Source organism: Sciurus vulgaris (genome assembly GCF_902686455.1).
Source record: "Sciurus vulgaris genome assembly, chromosome: 4".
Lineage (NCBI taxonomy): Eukaryota > Metazoa > Chordata > Mammalia > Rodentia > Sciuridae > Sciurus > Sciurus vulgaris.
In genome coordinates, this window is record NC_136464.1 from 103954077 (window position 1) to 103976678 (window position 22602).

The 22602-nt window shown below is 38.6% G+C and overlaps 1 protein-coding gene across 1 annotated transcript in view; it reads left to right on the top strand.

Annotated features, from left to right (window-relative positions):
• The window catches only part of ATP8A2 (ATPase phospholipid transporting 8A2), a gene marked incomplete at its 5' end in the record, with an annotated part of 656754 nt that overhangs the window by 306386 nt on the left and 327766 nt on the right, over positions 1-22602 (top strand). Inside the window, one exon of the mRNA XM_079136232.1 lies at positions 4631-4803. Coding sequence (XP_078992358.1) covers positions 4631-4803 — 173 coding nt within the window. The remainder of the gene's footprint in view (positions 1-4630; positions 4804-22602) is intronic.

Genomic DNA, 22602 nt, shown 5'->3' on the forward strand with positions numbered 1-22602 from the left:
AGATATGACAAGGCAATATTTAAAATCAAGACTTAGACACATCAATTCGTGTGTGAGTTCAACACATTTATTGAGCACCTGCCACAGGTTAATATGATTAGAGGTTGGCAAATGGACTTTCCTTCTTTTTTTATCCTCTCTGCATTTTTTTATTGGTGCCTTGCAGTTGTACATAATGGTGAAATTTGTCATTACATATTTGTGCATACACACAATATTACAATGTAATTTGGCCAACATCACTCCCCAGCACTTGTCCCCTTCCCTCCCCACCTCTCAACCCCGGGTCTTTTTCTTTGGACAAAGGGATTTTCTGCCTTCATTGAATTTACAATTTAATATAATTCTAGCCAACCACAAAAATGAGCCAAAGCAGGCGAGGGTCTAATGGTGGTGATAGGAGATTATTATGTTTGCCTTATTTCATCCTTGTTTTTGTGTGTTTGTCACATTGACTGTTCTGTTGGATTTTAGAGTAGACTACATGAGACATGCATGCTTGGTATTTATTTTTTATCTTCTTCACTGGAGCTTAGTAGTTACTCCAGTAACTATATCATGGTTGGTGATTAAAATAGGTTTGACTCCTGCAACTACTTAACTGAATTAGCATGTGACTGCTTATTCAGTGTTTGCCTGAGAAAACTATTAGTGTACTGTGTGAGGAAATCCCTGCTCAACAGAATATAAATGTCAAATTTCTTTTATTACTCTAGCATAACTTAGTAAAGTTTGGCTCTCTGTTTGCAAGTGGAGAGTGTGGCTCCTACGTATCTATACTTTGTGATTCAACTTAGCCAGGGAGTCAGGGAGATCATTCACTCCAACATGGATCCCAGCACCAGGAGGCCTTGTCCTTCCTGTCCATCCTCACTGTGCATTAGTAGCTGTGATGGTTTGGACATGTCCCAAAGTTTGTGTGTTGGTAACTTAGTCCTTAATGCAACAGTCTTGGGAGGTGGAGCCTAATGAGAGGTAATTAGGTCTTGAGGGCTCCACCCTCAAGGATACATTAATCCAGTTATAAAAGAACTTGAGGCTCCACGTTTGATATCTTGCTCTTTCTTTGCCCTTCTGCCACGGGGTAATCCAGCAAGAAGGCCTCATCAGTTGTGACTCCTTGATCTTGAACATCCCAGCCTCCATCAACATGAACCAGGAAGTTTCTATTCACTATAAATTTCCCAGTCTCAGGTAATCAGTGATAGCAGCACAAAAGGGACTAAGACAGTGACCTTCTCCCACATGTCCCTTACTGTGCAAGTATCTGTAATGGCACTTACCATGTTGTTCTAGAAGGCTCAATCCAAACAGTAAACACTGCTGTCACATTGACTATGTATCCTCCTATTGCTGTGGTCCCAATCTGTGTTCTTTCTAAGTATCCATGATGATAAGAACAGTGCTGCATTACCAGTGGGCTCAAGAGCTTGACTTTTTTCTGAGCTTGACTTTTTTTCTGAGCTCCAGCTATTATAGCAACATTTCCGGGGAGTCTATGGCTTAAATGATGGAAATTGATTCTTCATGGTTCTGAGGGCTGGGAAGTCAAGATCAAGATGAAGGCACTTTTTTGAAAAAAAATATATTTTTAGTTGTAGATGAACACAATGCCTTTATTTTGTTTATTTTGTTTATTTATTAATTTTTTTAATATGGTGCTAGGGATCAAACCCAGTGCCTCATGCTTGCTAGGCAAGTGCTCTACCACTGAGCCACAACCCCAGCTCATGAGGACACTTTTTGTAGATGACTCTCTTCTTCCTGTGTCTTCATGTGGTGGGAGAGAAGGAGAACTTAATCTCAGCATGAGGGCTTCACCCTCATGACCTAACCACCTTTTAAAGACACTTCCTCCTTAAGCCATCTCATTAGGAATCAGGGTTTTGATACAGGGATTTTGGGGGGACGGGAGTAGCACTTTTGTGGTTCAACCTGAAAATATCATGCCTTGGTAGGACTTGTGTTTCCCCAGTAGTGGCTCGTTGTGCTGTGGTAAAGGCTCTCAGTAAGAGTGACTGGGTGAGTTCCTCTGTGTCTGTCCCTCCACCCCACTCAAGCTCCAGCCCTCTTTCAGGTCCTTTCCATACACATTTGAGGGGTGGGTTGTACATACATGGGAGCATAGCTTTCCCAGTTACCTTGTCTTTTTCTGATTTGTGCTTCTGTTAACAGAGTACCACAGACCAGGTAAGTTACAAACAATGAGGTTTATTTGATAAGTGGTTCTGGAGACTGAGAAGACCAAGATTGAGGGGCCTTTTGGTTGTGTCATTCCATGGCAGAAGGGTGAGAGAAGGTGAGAGGATGAGAGAGAAAGATGCTCACTTTCGCAATTTTGATAGTTCATTTGTGAGGGATGAAGTTCACATCCCGTGAACTTTGGAGACACATTTGAGCTATAACACCACATCTCTGACCCTCGTCTTCCCAGTACTCAGGCTTATTCTGATGATGCCTCCTGTTCCAGCCCCACTCACTCATCTGGGTGAGTGATCAGTGGCCCATAGCTGGGGCTTTTCTACTTCTCCTGTAGCCAAGGAAGAAGGGCCACTGGTGTCCACCCTGAGGCCAGCAGTAGCCCCAAGTATGGAAGGTGACTTTCTAATATGATTCTGTATATCTCCGCTCATGCTGTATTCTCTAAAATAAAGGAGAGAGAGAAAGAGAAAGAGAGAGAGAGAAAAGAGCACTGCAGGCGATGGTCTCTGTAACTCAAGGACCTTCTCTGTATCTCAAGGACCTTCCCTGCTTGGATCCAGGTATCAGTCCATGGGAACGGTCAGAGAAGCAAAAAGCACTGAGTTGCACTAAGCTGCACTGGGCTCTGCTCACCTTCAGGGTGACAAATCTGTCTACTAAGCTTCATCCCTTTGGTCACATATTTCTCTGGAGGTTTTTCAATTCTCATGCATGGACCCCTGGCAGCACTGCCCAGGCCTGTCCAAGTTTCCTGGTGAACACACCCAGGTGTCAAACTGGGATTTTCCTAAATGGGAGGAATCTTCTTCTCTCTACCCAAATTCTAGAGAACAGACTGTTTCATGGATTAAGAGAATATAGACATTTTCAGGATGTTTATCTGAGATCAGAAATGCATGATTATCAATGAAAGTATAAAGTTATCTTAATTTTTAATGAAAGTATAACTTTTACCTCATGGTACATTATTCTGTTATTTGTCTATATATAATGAATGAAGCGTTATCAATGATGGTATTTATCCACTGCTGGAATATATATATGTGTGTTTCCCTTAATATAGGAAATTCTTAAATGAATAAAAAGTAAGGGGGAAAAATGGGTTTTATTAAGTGTATATTATATGCCAAGTTCAGCACGAGGTCCTTTACATCAATTGGCTTATTCATTCATAACAAAAGTGGCACAATGTGTTCTTAGCCCCATTTTATGCATGAGAAAGTTGCAGCTAAAGGAGGTTAAGTATTTTGCCCAAGGTTCCAGAAGTACTAAATGGAAATTTGGGACTAGACCTCAGGCTGCCTGGCTGCAGTACAGGGCTCTACATCATGTTCTTCCGGAACAATCTTTCTGTGTTGTCAAAAGTCTTTTGGGGGGAATGAAAACTGAACAATAAGACAATGGAAACTGTTTCTCACTAGGCAATAGCAGTGGATCCTCAATTGAACTAGGGGTGGGGGGGGCAAGATTCCTGTTTTTTAAGGATATTTCTTTAAGAAAGAAATTTGATATTATTTGATAAATTGCATGTAAATGTAACGTAATAACCAAAATACCATTGTTTAGAAAGAATAATTTCACCAGACTTTCTACTTCCTGATAAACTTCAATTAGATTTTTTTTTTATGAACCTGAAATTGGATTTTTATATTTGAGCCAGATATCCTCTCCATAGTTACACATTCCTTGGGATGATCAGAATGTCTTTCTTTTTTAATCTTAGAATATTTGTATGCTTTAATTCCATGTGACAATAAGCACAACACCAGGGTGCTAATTTTAGCTGGTAGTAATGTTTTGTTAGGTTTTGGCCATTTAATCTGATTAAATTTTTTTCTGTAATGTGAAGATGATCAGATCATTTCTTATATTGATGATACATGGAAAGTGGCTTAATCTGAAGGTTTCAGAAAGAATAGAAATTATTCTTTTGTGCTATTTTTATATCCATTGATGACTGTTGGGTGATTTGAAGATACTTAGAGCAATCTGAGAAATGTTAGAGTTTGCCATTTGAGTTCTAATAATGCCATATTTTTCCCTAAAAGCTTGTTAGTTTATATAGAGTTTCCTAGTCTAGAGGCACCAAAAAAAATAGTGTGTACAGTGTAAAGAGAGAAAGGCAGTCCTTAAATCTTTAGTAATTAAGGTTCCAGTGGAGAAGAATTTGGATTCCTAGATCAGTTGCAGACCCCAAACAGAGTGGATTACTGTAAATATCAAAGGAGTCTTACTGTGGGCAAGTTTTTGCCCATTAAACAGCCCTAGATGGCATTCCAACAAATTTTAATGTTGGAATTTTGAACTGTTTCTATATTTTATATTAGAAGGGCATGTTCTCATTTGAAGGACATTGCTTTGGAGAATTCTGTTTTGCTAATGCTATATTAAACACACAGTAACTATGATCCCCTCTACTTTCTTTCAGGCCACACGGGCAGCCATCACCCAACATTGCACAGACCTTGGAGATTTGCTGGGCAAGGAAAACGATGTGGCTCTCATCATTGATGGCCATACCCTGAAGTATGCCCTCTCCTTCGAAGTCCAGAGAAGCTTCCTCGATTTGGCGCTGTCTTGTAAAGCAGTCATATGCTGCAGGTGGGAATTCGCAAGCTGTGCCTAATTTATGTTCTGACATGCCTGCGTCCTGTGCTTCTGTAAAGCAAATCGGTGTATGGGGAGTTCTAGGTTTCAAGTTTTATATATTAAAAAATAAGCAAAACAAAAGTACAAGATGATCTTTAATTCTTGATTCACAGGTTTTGCAGAAGGCAGTTAGTGTCTTTTATGTTTTTCTTTCCTTTTCTTTCTGGGTGGGGCAGGTAACGGGAATTGAACTCAAGGGTACTCAATCACTGAGCCACATCCCCAACACTATTTTGCATTTTATTTAGCGACAAGGTCTCCCTGAGTTGCTTAGCGCCTCACTTTTTGCTGAGGCTGACTTTGAGCTCGTGATCCTCCTGCCTCAGGCTCCTGAGCTGCTGAGATTATAGGCTTATGCCACCATGCCCACCTGTTTTTGTTTTCTTTATTGCCTTCTGAGAAGACAAATGAAGAGCTTTAGGTCCCATTCACAAAGAGGGGAAAAACTGAAAAAACTCTGCCTCAAGCCAGCATGGGAAGTTACCAGGGTCCCACCTACTTGATTCCTTGTTCTGAATGAATGAACTTAACTCCCAGGGCTTGTGGGGCTTGGGTGCTTCTTCCATGACATTCACTAAGTATTCTTTTCAGTCAGTGAAGAGCTTTGGTTGGGCTTGTGTGATATCAGTTTTTGTGTTATGGTTCAACTCTGGTCTTTATTGGTGCTTCGTGGAGTCTGGGAAAGCTTTTTAAGGGGGGCATTGATACACTCCATGACTTTGGGCTGTGTGTAGGTCCAGTTCTGATAGAGATTTGGAAGTCAGATAGACTTATAAAGAAAAGAAACTACTAGAAAGATGAATGACCACCAAAGGGCCAATGACATGCAGATGGCAAGAAGGGTAGAAAGAGGTGGTGGGAAACTTTTATTTTTTATTTTTTCCATGATTTTTCCTTTGTGTCTATGGTATGAAGTTGCTGGGGGGTGGGGGACACCTGACTTCTATGCATTCCTCAACACTGGAAGTTGTTACTATGCTGATCCCAGAGCCGCAAGTCCTGGTGAGTGGGTCACCTCTGCCAGACCAACTGCCAGTTTGGTAAAGGAGCTTCATGTCAGTGGACAGAAATGAGCAGCAGCACCAGAAACTGTGAGAAACAGCGTGGAAAAGTCTGCTGACCTGTAACTTGAAGGCAAACATGCTAAAACCTTATAAAGTTTTTTTTTTTAAAAGGGAAACCAGAACGCATCCGTTTGGATTCTCAGGGGAGAGCCAGGAAAACCTTAAGGCTTTACGGGAACATGCTCTTTTCTTGCCAGGTGTTTGATACTAAAGAAAAACATCTTTTTCCCCTTCTTGCTTTGGCTGTTTTCATGGTGCTTTGTGTGACACATACGGCTGTATGCTTAAGGATATTGCAGGAAGGAGTTCAAACTACAACTGGCACAGAAACGGGAAATTTCAAATTAAATACTGTGACAGTCTACAAAATAGAAGCAGTAATTGAAAAGGAGGAGAATCCAGGATGGTGCACTACTTTCCTGCTGTTGAGATATTTCTTGACTGATCTTACACTTAAGATGAAAAAAACAAACAAAAAGCCTTAGAAAAAGCACTCAGACACTTCATGTGTACCAGTTCATCAAGAATTTAAACCTAAACTAACTTTAGTATGTTGCTTCAAACATGAGGTCAAACTTAATTCTTTCTTTCTGTCTTTAAAATGTAAGCCACATAGAAGTTAACCTTTTCTCTAATTACAGAAGAAAAAAAAATTTTTCCAGAATGTAGCTCTTCTGTGAAATCATTACACTTTCACTCAAATACAGTTACTTTGGATTAGGCTGAAGGGAGTGGGGAAATAGTAGACTGAATCGGACATTATTACCCTATATACATATATGACTAACGACGAGTGTGATTCTGCATCATGTATAACCAGAAGAATGAGGAGTTATGTTCCATTTATGTATGATGTGTCAAAGTACATTGTACTATCATGTATAACTAATTAGAACAAATAAAAAAATTGATTCACAGATTGGTGAATGTTATATAAAAATGAATACATACCTTTAAACTGAAATAATACTTTAATCAGTAGAAAAGGGAACAATGCAAGATTTTATTAAATAGTTTGCTAAAATTGGAATCAAACACTCTTGCTAACTATATATTGCTGTACTTAAATATTTTCTATGTAGGTAAAATCCTATAAAGGTCATAATACAGTCAGTGGGGGAGTTACTGGTCAGTACTCTTATGGAGTTTACCACTGTATATGACAGGGATGTGGCCATATTTTTTGTTGAAATGTAAACTGGTCAGTCCAAGAGGATTTTGATTTTGAACTTGATAATTGTGTTGCACATCCTAAATGTCATAGAAGAATAGGCAAAATCTGGTTTTGCCCTTAAGTGCAAATAATGAATAAGGGATTATGGTATTGGCCTTCTTTGTATCTCTTATACACCCTGTCTCTTCAAGTCTGACCCTCAGTGAGGCTAGCATGCTCCATCTTTCCATCTTGCCATATGCAGTAGACTCTTCCTTTTTTTAAATTTATTTCCAGTTCCTTTTGCATGTGCTATTGATGGTTCCTCTCTTTGGGGTGTTTCTTCTCTTTCTGTGACACCTCTCTCTTCTCCCTATTTATCGTCTTCTTTTTTTAATTTATTTTAATTAAAAATCATAAATTTACATAGGGCAATGTTGTTTGATTCATTCTGTTATTTTTTTCCCTCCCCCCAACCCCTCCCACCCCTCTTTTCCCTCTATACAGTCCTTCCTTCCTCCATTCTTACCACCCTCCTTATCCCTAACCCTAAACCTAACCCGAACCCTAACGCTAACCCCTCCCACCCCCCATTATATGTCCCCATCCTCTTATCAGCGAGATCATTCGTCCTTTAGTTTTTTGAGATTGGTTTATCTCACTTAGCATGACATCTTCCAATTTCATCCATTTGCCTGCAAATGCCATAATTTTATCATTTTTCATGGCAGAGTAATATTCCATTGTGTATATATGCCACAGTTTCTTTATCCGTTCATCAACTGAAGGGCATCCAGGTTGGTTTCACAATCTGGCTATAGTGAATTGAGCAGCTATGAACATTGATGTGGCTGTATCTCTGTAGTATGCTGATTTTAAGTCCTTCAGGTATAGGCCAAGGAGTGGGATAGCTGGGTCAGATGGTGGTTCCATTCCAAGCTTTCTGAGGAATCTCCATACTGCTTTCCAGAGTGGCTGCACTAATTTGCAACCCCACCAGCAATGTATGAGTGTACCTTTTTCCCCACATCCTCGCCAATACCTATTGTTGCTTGTGTTCTTGATAATCGCCATTCTAATTGGGGTGAGATGGAATCTTAGGGTAGTTTTGATTTGCATTTCTCTTATTACTAGAGATGTTGAACATCTTTTCATATATCTGTTGATTGCTTGTAGATCTTCTTCTGTGAAGTGTCTGCTCATTTCCTTAGCCCATTTGTTGATTGGATTATTTGTATTCTTGATGTAGAGTTTTTTGAGTTCTTTATAGATTCTGGAAATTAGCGCTCTATCTGAAGTATGAGTGGCAAAGATATTGTCCCACTCTGTAGGCTCTCTCTTCACATTACTGATAGTTTCCTTTGCTGAGAGAAAGCTTTTTAGTTTGAATCTATCCCAGTGGTTGATTCTAGCTTTTATTTCTTGTGCTATGGGAGTCCTGTTAAGGAAGTCTGATCCTAAGACAACAAGTTGAAGGTTTGGACCTACTTTTTCTTCTATAAGATGCAGGGTCTCTGGTCTGATTCCGAGTTCCTTGATCTATTTTGAGTTGAGTTTTGTGCAGGGTGAGAGATAGGGATTTAGTTTCATTCCGTTGCATATGGATTTCCAGTTTTCCCAGCACCATTTGTTGAAGAGGCTATCTTTTCTCCATTGCAAATTTTTGGCACCTTTGTCTAGTATGAGAAAATTGTATTTATTTGGGTTTGTGACCACGTCCTCTATTCTGTACCATTGATCTACCTGTCTATTTTGGTACCAATACCATGCCGTTTTTGTTACTATTGCTTTGTAATAGAGTTGAAGATCTGGTATTGCGATACCCTCTGCTTCGCTCTTTCTACTGAGGATTGCTTTAGCTCTTCTGGGTTTCTTATTCTTCCAGATGAATTTCATAATTGCTTGCTCTATTTCTGTAAGGTACATCATTGGGATTTTAATTGGAATTGCATTGAATCTGTATAGCACTTGTGGTAGTATGGCCATTTTGACAATATTAATTCTGCCTATCCAAGAACATGGGAGATCTTTCCATCTTCTAAGGTTTTCTTTAATTTCTTTCTTTAGTGTTCTGTAGTTCTCATTGTAGAGGTCTTTCACCTCTTTTGTGAGATTGATTCCCAAGTATTTTATTTTTTTCGAGGCTATTGTGAATGGGGTAGTTTTCCTAATTTCTCTTTCTGAAGATTCATCACTTATGTATAAAAATGGGTTGGATTTATGAGCATTCATCTTGTAACCTGCTACTTTACTGAATTCACTTATGAGTTCTAAGAGTTTTCTGGTGGAATTTCCAGGTTCCTCTAAATATATAATCATGTCATCAGTGAACAGGGATAGTTTGAGTTCTTCTTTTCCAATTTGTATCCCTTTAATTTCTTTGGTTTGTCTAATTGCTCTGGCTAGAGTCTCAAGAACGATATTGAATAGAAGTGGTGAAAGAGGGCATCCTTGTCTTGTTCCAGTTTTTAGGGGGAATGCTTTCAGTTTTTCACCATTTAGAATGATATTGGCCATGGGCTTAGCATAGATGGCCTTTACAATGTTAAGGAATGTTCCCACTACCCCAATTTTCTCTAGTGTTTTGAGCATGAAGGGATGCTGTATTTTATCAAATGCTTTTTCTGCATCTATTGAAATAATCATGTGATTCTTAACTTTTAGTCTGTTGATATGGTGAATGACATTTATTGATTTCCGGATGTTGAACCAAACTTGCATCCCTGGGATAAAACCCACTTGATCGTGGTACACTATCTTTTTAATATGTTTTTGTATGCGATTTGCTCAAATTTTGTTGAGAATTTTTGCGTCGATGTTCATTAAGGATATTAGTCTGAAATTTTCTTTCCTTGATGTGTCTCTGTCTGGTTTAGGTATCAGTGTGATATTGGCTTCATTGAATGAGTTTGGGAGGGTTCCCTCCTCTTCTATTTTATGGAATACTTTGAGAAGTATTGGAATGAGCTCTTCTTTAAAGGTTTTGTAGAACTCGGCTGAGAACCCATCTGGTCCTGGACTTTTCTTTGTTGGTAGCTTTTGATGACCTCTTCTATTTCATTGCTTGAAATTGATTTATTTAAGTTGTGTATGTCCTCCTTGTTCAGTTTAGGTAATTCATATGTCTCTAGAAACTTGTTGATGTCTTCGAGGTTTTCTGTTTTGTTGGAGTATAGATTTTCAAAATAGCTTCTAATTATGTTTTGTATTTCAATCCTGTCTGTTGTGATATTTCCTTGTTCATTCCGAATTTTAGTAATTTGAGTTTTCTCCCTCTTTCTCTTTGTTAGTGTGGCTAAGGGTTTATCAATTTTGTTTATTTTTTCAAGGAATCAACTATTTATTTTGTTAATTTTTCCGATTGTTTCTTTTGTTTCAATCGTTGATTTCGGCTCTGATTTTAACTATTTTCTGTCTTCTACTACTTTTGGTGTTGGTCTGCTCTTCTTGTTCTAGGGCTTTGAGCTGTAGTGTTAAGTCATTTATTTGTTGATTTCTACTTCTTTTGTTGAATGCACCCCATGAAATAAATCTTCCTCTAAGTACTGCTTTCATAGTGTCCCAGAGATTTTGATATGATGTGTCTTTGTTCTCGTTTACTTCTAAAAATTTTTTTATTTCCCTCCTGATGTCTTCTGTTATCCATTCATCATATAATAGTGAATTATTTAATCTCCAGGTATTGGAGAAGTTTCTGTTTTTTATTCTGTCATTTATTTCTAATTTCAATCCATTATGATCTGATAGAGTACAAGGTAGTATCTCAATCTTCTTGTATTTCCTAACAGTAGCTTTGTGGCATAAGACATGGTCTATTTTAGAGAAGGATCCATGTGCTGCTGAGAAGAAGGTGTATTCATTCTTCGTTGGATGGTATATTCTATATAAGTTGGTTAAGTCTAAATTGTTGATTGTGTTATTGAGATCTATGGTTTCTTTATTCAATTTTTGTTTGGACGATCTATCCAGCGGTGAGAGAGGTGTGTTAAAATCGCCTAGTATTATTGAGTTGTGGTCTATTTGATTTCTGGAATTGGCAAGGATTTGTTTGACGAACATCGATGAGCCAGTGTTCCGGGCATAGATATTTATGATTGTTATGTCTTGCTGATTTATGCTTCCCTTAAGCAGTATGTAATGTCCTTCTCTATTCTTTCTGACTAGTTTTGGCTTGAAGTCCACATTATCTGAAATGAGGATGGATACTCCAGCTTTTTTGCTGTGTCCGTGTGCATGGTATGTTTTTTCCCATCCTTTCACCTTTAGTCTATGGGTATCTCTTTCTATGAGATGAGTCTCTTGCAGGCAGCAAATTGTTGGATTTTTCTTTTTAATCCATTCTGCCAGTCTATGTCTTTTGATTGATGAGTTCAAGCCATTAACATTCAGGGTTATTATTGTGATATGATTTGTATTTCCCGTCATTTGACTCATTTTTGTTTTTTAACATGATTTGGTTTCCCCTTTATTTGACAATTCCTTTAGGCTTGTTCCTCCCGTTGCTGATTTGCATCGTTGTTTTTCATCTCTTCCTCATGGAATATTTTGCTGAGAATGTTCTGCAATGCCGGCTTTCTTTTTGTAATTTCCTTTAGCTTTTGTTTATCATGGAAGGATCTTATTTCATCGTCAAATCTGAAAGTAAGTTTTGCTGGGTATAAGAATTCTTGGTTGGCATCCATTTTCTTTCAGGGCTTGGTAAATGTTGTTCCAGGCCCTTCTAGCTTTTAGGGTCTGGATTGAAAAATCTGCTGTTATTCTTATTGGTTTCCCCCTGAATGTAATTTGATTCTTTTCTCTCGCGGTCTTTAAAATTCTGTCTTTATTTTGTATGTTAGGTATTTTCATAATAATGTGCCTTGGTGTGGGTCTGTTGTAATTTTGTATATTTGGAGTCCTATAAACCTCTTGAACTTGGTTTTCCATTTCATTCTTCAGATTTGGGAAGTTTTCTGATATTATTTCATTGAATAGATTGTTCATTCCTTTGGTTTGTGTCTCTAAGCCTTCCTCAATCCCAATAATTCTTAAATTTGGCCTTTTAATGATATCCCATAATTCTTGTAGATTCTGTTCATGATTTCTTACCATCTTTTCTGTTTGGTCAACTTTGTTTTCAAGATTAAATATTTTGTCTTCAATATCTGAGGTTCTGTCTTCCAGAACCTATATATCCTATTGGTTATGCTTTCTATGGAGTTTTTAACTTGGTTTATTGTTTCCTTCATTTCAAGGATTTCTGTTTGTTTTTTTTTTTTCAGTATCTCTAACTCTTTATTGAAATGATCTCTTGCTTCCCGTATTTGCTCCTTTAACTGTTGATTGGTGCAATCATTTAATGCCTGCATTTGCTCTTTCATCTCCTCCTTCAATGCCTGCATTTGCTCTTTCATCTCCTCGTTTGCTTCCCTGATTGTTTTAATTATGTACATTCTGAATTCCCTTTCTGACATTTCTTCTGCTGTGCTGTCATTGGGTTTTATTGATATAGTATCTAGGTTTGTATGGGACATCTTCTTCCCTTGTTTTCTCATATTGGTCAGATGTCAGTGGGACTTTGTGATATTGCAGAATTCTTCTATTGGCTTACAGTGTCCCTATAGATTTCCAGTGTATCACCTTGCTGCCTTCAGTCGCCTGAAGTCTTGGAGTAACTTGATAATGCAGTGCTTCCAAGGAAAGCTGCCCCTAGCCCACTACTGGTTTCAGGACTTGGAGCTGGCTCTGTGTGGAAAGGCTCTCACTGGGGGGCCTGCTCCAAGAAGCTAGCCTGGAAAGGTGCTTCCTGCCGGAGGGGGCTGGGCTGCGGGCTGCTTGAAGAAGTCCCTGGCCTGTCCTGGTCCCTGAAGTAACCTGCGTGCAGGAACTCGCCACCCTGGTTCAGGGACTTGAAGCTTGGTTCTGTGCAGAAAGGCTCTCACTGGGGGGCCTGCTCCAAGATGCTGGAGAATCTGGCCCTGTGGGAGGAGCCCACCGCCAGAGTGCACACAGCTGCCTGGGGAAGACTCTAGCTGCCCTACCCTACTCTAATAAGCCACCTGAATCCGGGCCTGCCTCCGGGGCAGCGCTTCACCGGGTGGGGGAGACTCACCCCGAGGCTCTATTTTAGTCCGAGTCTCTCAATGCCTTCCTTTCTTGAATCCTGGGTTCTGGAGCGACTGTAGATGCAGACACCCTCTAGTCCACCATCTTGGATCGCCCCCTGGAAAAAGCCCTTATCTGTCTTCTTTACAGGCTCTCTTTCTGGCTACCTCTGATCCTCTCTTTCTCCTACTCCATGTGTGCATTCTGTCTGTTTTTATGACCTTACCTGCCTTACACATTAATGATTCTCAATAACAGCTTTACCTAGAACCATCTGGAAAATCTTATGAAAAAAGATTCTCCTCAAAAAATTAAACAAAAGAGTTCCTTATGATCAAGCAGTTCCACTTGTAGGTATGCTTCCAAAATAATTAAAAATAGGTCCTCATATCAATATTTGTCTGTGCATATTCATAGTAGTAGCTCTGTTTACAATAGCCAGAAATTGGGAACAACCCAGATGTCTGTGATTTCATGAATGGACAAAAAAATTGATATATCCATGCAATGGAATATTATTATTAAAAGAACTGAAGTAGTGATACATACTACAGTATGGGCAAACCACGAAAACATGCATAGTGAAAGAAGCCAGACTGTCTTACACGCATATGCACGCACACATACAAACACACACAAAGGCCACATATTATGTGACTCCATCATATGAAATATTCAGAATAGGCAAATTTATAGAGCCAGAGAGCAGATTCATGGTTGCTAGGGGGTTGGGGTGGGAAGAACAGGAATTACTGCTTAATAGGGTATAGGATTTCCTTTTGAGGATGGTGAGGTATGATGGGATTAGATGCTGGTGATGGGTATACAGCATTGTAATTATGCTAAATGCCATTGAATTTCTATACTTTAAAATATTTAGTTTTATCTTATGTTAACTTTACCTCAATAAAAATATAATGAATTACAGAATTCATCTATTTAAATGAAAAGTATGCTTGAATAAAATGTTGCCTGAATGAAAACAAAAAGACTCTGATTCCCAGATGCTGTCCCAGAGCAATTAAATCAGAACTCTAGGAATTTTACACATACCCTGGTTGGTTCTGATTGGTGTTCAAGATTGAGAACAAGGACTTCTACAATCTGCTTATCCATTGTGGCCCCTTCTGAGTCCAGGACTTTTTTACACCTACATTCCCTGGGCACCTTAAATTTAAGACCTGCTGGCAGAATTAACCATAATCCCCCGACCTGCACCTGCCCACTCCTTACCTTTACTGGTCTTTGAAGTCCACTGTCCCCTTGATGACTCCACTCTCATTTGCATTCTAGAGCCTTTCAGTAACATCAGTAGGCATGAACATTTACCCTAGGCCTGTGCTTACCTACTTGGCTGTGTAAGCTCATTCAGTCCCATTGATACTCACAATTTCATGTACGAGTTTTTGTGTTTACCCTATTTTTCAGACTGTAGAAAATGTTTACACGTATTCAGCGTAAAGCTACAGGATTTGTCATTCTCTAAAGGGATAGAAGGCATTTAGAAAATGTGTAAACCATTCTCAATATATCCAAAAAAGTCTCTATTTCCTCTTTTTCATTTATCCTCTTTCTTTGAAGTCTTTATTTTTGTCAAAATGGAAATAAATTTTGTAGCACAGACTACCAGCAGGGTGGACTTTGACCTCTTGAGAACATTCAGAAATCTTAAATGACTGTGTCTCATCAGGGAAAGAGTCATGAAAATATCATCAGTGGCCCCCATGTGAGAAAGTTGGTGATGGTCCCTCCACAGTGCCCTACAAAGTGCAGGTGATTCTGGTGGCCCCCAATGCTGCCTCCTTAGTGGACATGATTTACAGTTTCATGTTCATGGGCAGGAGGAGTGGGAAGAAAACCCCAGCAGGGACTTCCACGGCATGTGCAAATTAAGGGTTTCAGAAGGTATCATTTACTTTCTCAGATATGTTTAGACTTCTGTCTCTCAGGATAGATTCAAAGATAAACATGCAAAAACTTACTGTGATACCAAAGAATAAAAACAGTTGAGAGAAAAAGGCAGCAGGCTTATGAAATGTTTTTAAAAAACTTTTTTGGGTTTATTTTTCCAACTCTAAGAATGATTTATATCTCTTGCAACAAAATGAGAAAATACAGATAAATAAGAAAAAAAATGGCATTTATAATGCTGCAAACTAGCAATTTGCTGTTAAGAAGTTGTGCTAAATCTAGACCTCCTTCTGTGAAGATTTTTTTTTATTGGAAGAGGGATTATATATGCAATATGTGCATATTGAAAAGTCATAAGCAGTTTCTATATCAGGTAGTACTATAAAATATTTTTAAAAATCTGATTAGTGTTCTATTGTAGGAAAACAGTCATTAATCTATTTTTGGTCAATGGATATTCAGGTCAGTGAATTTTTTAAAAAACATTTTGTTGTAATGAGTAGCTAAGTCTTTGCAAAGACACTGATTTCCATAAAATAATAATGGATTCATGGGTATGCACCATACATACAGCAGAGTTTGCATTCTTCATCTGAGAGGGTGAAGGTATTCGACTTAGAGTAAGAGAGAGATGGTCCACAGTTCCACCTCTGCTGGGACAAGCATGCTTCCCTCTTCGTAGTAGCACAGTTTGGACTCTGAGTCCCAGCTCTGGTTTGTTAGCCTCACTAAGAAAGGGGAGCAGTTGAGAGATTGTTGTATGACAGAAAATATGTGTGCAGAACACCCTTCCTGCAAAAGTCACAGCACAGATTGTCCTCCTGAATAAAATTGCCTAGCATTTTAACACACTGACAGTGTCTCATTCCTCTAGCTGGCTAGTCTTCTACCCGTGATCTGAACTCAAGCCTTTCACTCAGTCTGTATCCAAAACCCTGTACATTTGTCCTACTTTAGACCACTTAGTGTAGGCAAGAACTGTCTCTTCTCATTTGATCTCTTCCCCATCTTAGCTCTTCATATTGATGAGGCATGATAGATAATAAAATTGGAAGTTTAGGCATTTTGTGTGTGTAGTATTTTCCAGCCTGTGAATTATACACAGAACTTTGTCAAAACAGACTTCAGACACAGTAATTAGAATTATACCACCAATTGTGTTTTGATTGGCCTCCATGTTGGTAGGGATGCAATCACACACTTGCAAAAATAAAACTTTAGTTTCTTTCATGATGTGATGTTTCAGCATCATGCATTTTTAGTGTAAACCAGCTTCCTATATTGACATTTTATTCCAGGGAGCATTATTAAATTGTCCAGCCTTGTTTGTATTATGGCTTAGTATATATTTGCACATTTGTTGCTTAAATGCAGTTAAGGTAGCATTCATTTTCATACCTTTTTTTTTTTTTTTTCATTTGCCTCTAAAAAAACTGCTATTATTTGAATGATGAAGGCAATTTTCTTTGGTCTTCATTGACTTTCTTGTTAATCTGCTGAGGATCAGTATTCTCAAAAGTAATGGTTCTCCAGCAACATCTTGAATGACAGCAATTCTAAAATCCAAAAGTTTAAAAAACATATTTTCTACCTATAGGTTTTACCATCATTTCTCTAGAATGCAGATTAGATTGATAAACATTTTTTTAGTGTATAAAAAAATAGCTCATTTGAACCGTTGCAGGGGCCAGAATATGTTGACACTCTGGAGTATTAATCCCAAGTAGGAAAAGGAAATTATTTATAAGCAATTATTTCTGGCTTATAAAAAATGAACAATAACAAGAAAACTTTTTAAAATCAGAGGTAATTTTGATGGTGACATGTTCAGAAATGAAGAGCTGTTTTCATTTTAAATAACTCTTGCAGCAAATAATTTCTACCACTCTACTAGATCAAGTTTAACTATTAAGAATTTCTGATGTTTTGAATACCCTCCCCAAAAAAGTTATGGTTGTTTTATTGGTTTTCTTTGGTTTGGTTTTGTGGTACTGGGGATAAAACCCAGGGTCTCATGCATACTAGGCAAGCACTTTACCACTGAGCCATACCCCAACCCTAAAAGTTGTGTATTATCACTATATATAACTCTTTCAGGTGAGAAATAGAAAAAAAAAAAATTAACCTGTCAACCTTGTTGCTTATGTCCTGAACTGATAAAATAATTTGGTGAGGAGAGATATAGTATGTGGACAAATATTTACTGTAAATTTGAAAATACAGGAAGTTCTTCTGTAAAAATATATATATTTATCTGCTATGAGCAAGATCAAAATGAAAAGACCTATCTACCATGGGCTAGGTAATAGGGGCTTGATCTATGATAATGTGCTACTTGTAATCTGGAATACTTTCTTAGATCTTTGTTGTTTATAAAGTCATTATAGCACCTTTCCTGTAGAGCAGATCCCACTTTTCTATGTGGTTCTGAAACATGGTTTACATGGTAGAAGTTCCCTTCAATTGATAGTCATACTAGTGCCTCCATATAGAAGCTCAGTTACAAACTGGGCTGTTGTAATAGTAAAGATCTTTCCTCTTTGAGAGTTCTCTTAAGAATTGCTGCAACAGGGTCTCCTTGAGCTCCTGTCTGTCTTCTCTACTGTTCTCAACACATTGGGACCCATGTGAGATGCCAGAAGAGCTCACAGACACGTCACTTTTCAGGATTTTTCCTGTGTTTTTTCCTCTCCCTGAATTCATGAATGATTAATTCATTGGTGCTTGTCATTCTTGACAATCCTGCTTGCCAAATGAAACAGGGTGATATGAGGCCAACTGTGGTCCAAAACTCTGAAGCAGAAGCTCATAATATTTGGCATCTTTCCTACAAGAAAAACAAACCAGAAAAAAAGTTTTTTTGAAAAAAAGTCAAGCACAGAGCTTAATTAAACATGTGGACTATGTCATGAATATTTATGCTCCCAGGTCTTGCCTTGTGATGGTATTCGTACTTAAAGTGCTTTTTCTTCTCTTTCCTGTGAAGAATGTTTCATTAATACAAGAAAGTGTCATGTTAACTGTTAACTTTCATTAGGGAAAAAAAAAAACCTTCTCCTGACAACACGGACACCTTTCTGATTGAGAGGATGCAAAGTAGTTCATACGTTAATTGGTCCCAAAGAAAATTATGTTTTCCATTTCCTGTCTGTACATCTGACATTTTCCCTCGTTTATCACCTCCTGAATTATCAATGCTTTCCTTTTCCTGGTTTTGACTCCTCCCATGATTGAAAACTGCATGGCATACTCCATCCGGGAGCTTTGCCGTCTTCCAGTTTGAAATGAATAGCTGGGCACACTGAGCAAGAACCAGACACTTGTCAGTTTTGAGCTTCTCTGATTCAGTTTCTTACTTGTTTAAAGAGGAAACAAATGAAAGGAACATTTAAGTCTTTCACTTCTCAAAGTTCTTGAAACGCTATTTATTTTTGGTCCCATCTAGGGTCACAAGTAAATTGTCCACAGTTGCTCCATCAGACTTGATGCAGTTGACCAAAGTTGCCAAATTCTGGAAGCCTGTGCTAGGTTTGAGTTTTATGATTGGCGATTTCTAAACTTTATTATACCATCATCATCCGCAGAGCTATGCGGGGTCACCGGGGACTGAGAGTGTCTGCTGAACGTTTTGGTTTCTGTTGTTTGTTAATCAATTGACTGAGCTCTGCCAGAGTTCCAGGCTCTGTTGTCTCCAGGAGTTTAGTTCTGACAGGCCTGCAAATGACAGGGAAGCAGACAGACAGAGAGACAGACAGACACTCCCTACCCCCACCAGCCCATCAAATTCTTGACACCTGGGTCATCTGAGAAAAACAGAGCAAGCATTTCTCCTCCTTTTAAGCAAGTATTCATACTGGTGTCTTTCACCACTTGGACACACCAGTCATTAAAGACCAAAATAAATATACCAGCTCAAAGATAATCCTTTCACAAATATACAAGCACCAAGTTAAAACCATCTGTCAATCGTTTGTGCATTTTTCCTTGCTCTAATTTGTTTTCATGGATGGGTGTTGTTTGAAGATGTTAGAGCTTAAGAAATTTCAAGTTCTGTGTTATCACAATATTGCCTTTTAACAGATACTTGAACCTTCATTTCTCTTTCTAAAATCATGGTGAATATATATTGATTTTTTTTCCTGAAACAGGAAATAGAAGTTTCTATGTAGAAACATGTATATGTGAGTATGCATTTTAGTGTTTTTTATACGCTGATGCTTCACATCATTGTATTAAAATTACTAAACCTGGAAATAATGTGGGATTAAGGTAGAAGGGGATGAAATCATTTTTTAAAGGGAAAAAAATAAATAGTAAATGATGTTAACTTATTTTTCTCTTTTTTAATTGACACGTTATATTTGTATATATTTATGGGGTATGGTAAAATAATTTGATACATATATACAAAGTATAACAATCAAGTCAGTATAATTAGCATTTCTATCTCAAACATTTATCACTTCTATGTTCGGAGAAACTTTGGATGCTTCTTTTCTAGTTATTTTGAAATATATCATAAAATGTTAACAGAATGTAGGTACTTACCGTGCCACAGAGTGATAGAACTAAGAGCTAGGGATGTCAATCAGTGGTAGAGTGCTTGCCTAATGTGTGTGAAGCCCTGGGTTTGATCCCCAGAACCATATACACTCACAAATTTGCAAACAGTAAGCTAGAACTAATTATTCTAACTATATTTTGGTACCCTTTATCTAACCCCTCTCTACTACCCCTCCTGGTCTCTGGTGACCACTATTCTGTTTCATGAGATTGATGTTCTTAGCTTCCACAAGGGTCTTTCTGTGCTTGGCTTATTTCATTTAACATGACATGCTCCAGTTCCATCTGTGTTGCTGCAGATGACAGGATTTTAACCTTGTTTGTGGATGAATATACCATTTCATTGTGTAAATATACTCCGTTATCTTTATTCATTCATCCATTGGTGGATGCGTTGGATGGTTCTGTGTCATTGGTATGTGAATGGTGCTGGAATAAACAAGGGAGAGCAGGCGTCTTTGACATGGTGATCTCCTTTCCTTTGGGTTTTTACTCAGGAGTGGAATTGCTGGATCATATGGTAGTTCTCAGTTTAGCTTTTGAGGAATCTCTACTGTTTTCCATATGACTGCTCTATTTTATATTCCCATCAACACTCTATAAGAGCTCCCCTTTCTCTGCATCTCTGCATTTGTCATTTTTTTGTCTTGTTCATAGCAGTCATTCTAACTGGGGTAGATGATGTCTCATTGTGGTTTTGTTAACGTCCTTTTATTGATTTTGAGGATCTGAATTTACACCTAAGTACTAGTAATTAGATATCAACCCATACAAATGTAAACACAGTTACAATAACAAATAATAAAATAACAAATAATGAGTGCATTAAGGCTGGTACCAAACTTTCATGAAATTGTAAAATATTTATAATCAGAGAAGTTAAAGAAATAAGGTAGGATTTGTGTGTGTGTGTGTGTGTGTGTGTGTGTGTGTGTGTGTGTGTATGACTATTTTATGTTTCCTTGACTTGAAAACTGCTACCATGAGTCATCAGTGTGATTCCATTATTGGGTGTGTGACATTTCCACATTTCTGCTTCAGAGCTGAAGAGCTCTTTGGTTCAGTGTCATGTGTGTTAGAGAATGTTGTGGGGAAGGAGAGGACTCCTAAACATCTTGAAGGCCTACCTCAGTTCTGGTTTGTACTCTGAAATGTCTGATCACTGTTTTTTGAAATGGCTTTGTTCCCAATTGGTTGAACAGGTGTCTGCCTTGCCCCCATTCGGCTCCCAGAACTGACCAGGCCCAAGGGGAGATGCCTATCGATAAAGGTTATTGATTAAGGACAAGGGGCACAATCTTTGCCAGCTGGGAGGTTCATCTGGTGAGAGGGCCAGTTGATTACACATGGTTTCACAGTTTATAATGTGGGGTCAGGCAAAGGGAGCCTGGCTAGGGCCCAGCACAGTATGGGTGTCTAGTGGGGAACACTGTTGATACAGTGATGCTCACCCTCAGGCAGTCACTGTGACCAGATCATCTGTAAACACTGAGCATGTATTGCCTCTGAGAATCCTTAAACAAAGAGCAAACTTATTATCCTTAGTTTATACTTTAGAGAACTCAGGCACAGAAGAGCAATGACATGACTCAGGTCCTGTGCTATTGATGAATATTTTTGAGGTTTGAACCCAAGCAGTCTCTTCTAGTTTCAACATTAGATGTCCCCCAAAGGCACACGTGCTAAAGGCTTGGTCCCCAGCTGATGGCGCTGTTGGGAGGTGGTAAAACTTTCAGGAGGTGGAGCCTAGTGGAATAACCAGCAAGTACCAGGTGTTTAGTGCAGGTCTGATGGGAATTGCCAAGTCCATGTCCTCCCAGATAGTCTGTCAGTCTGTCTGAGGCTATAGAACATGCCTCCTTATTTATTTTTTTTTATCTAGCAGTTATGGAATGCCCATTTGTGGTTAGTGCACACTGTTGCAGAAGAAAACAGAGAGAGAAACAAAGACTTGAGATTACAGTCTCAGTCCTGGGCCAACCTGTTTTGCTTCAATCAGATGAATCTCCTAGACTGATGCTTGTTCTTAGGTTTATGAGCCAGGGTTATTCAAGCAACCGGTGTTGTTCCCCATTAGAAAAGAATTCTTCCATCTGTCTATCATTTGCACAGAAGCACAAGCAGCTTCCTCTACAAGGTGTCTACACTGGTTAGTGCTGCTGACTCTAGGATCCTGGGAGCCTGCGGAACAAGCCTTGTAGGAAATCCCTCTATGAGGTGCACACTCAGGACAGGGGAAAATGTCGAGGGAGGTGAAGGATTCTTCTATAACTCAGTTCCTCTGGGAAGGTGACTGAGAGGTAGGACTTTGAGTGAAGCCAGACGTTAAGCATTCTTGCGGAGTAATAAGCCTATTTGGTGTAGGATCCATATGCTACTAATGGCGAGACTGATCCTGTGGGTTTGTCATAACTCTGAGGATTTTAAGAGACCAGATGATACGTGAAAAGAATCTAATTGATTCCTCTCTTGCTTAGCGAGATATAGTGAAAGCGAGACTGATACTAAGCAAGACTGATACTAAGCGAGACTGATGCTAAGCTTAGGTTTCCATACTGCTCAGGCTGATTAATGAACATCCTCACTGTAGTTATTTTTATTAACTGGAGTCATCTTAAGAGCTCTGAGTTTGGGTACATAAAAGGATTGGAAGGTGTAGTGGGGGTGATGGGTGGGGAGAATTTCATGAGTAGGGGATAATAGCCTTAAGAATATGTCCTATAAAATATACCTGGAAATTTCTTGTTTGAAACCATGCCATACCAGGAAAGATAAGTTATTTCATTTGATAGAAGCAAAAGTAAAGAATAACCTCATGGAACTGAAAATGGATTGCATTTAGTTTACTATGCCACATCTTCCATTAAGACTATCCTAAGATTAACTTGATTTATTTTGTCTTGAAGTAAGTTTAGCAATTTAATCCTTAAAAATATAGATAGTGCTCATTGTGTTGAATGCTCTCCTCTCTCAAAA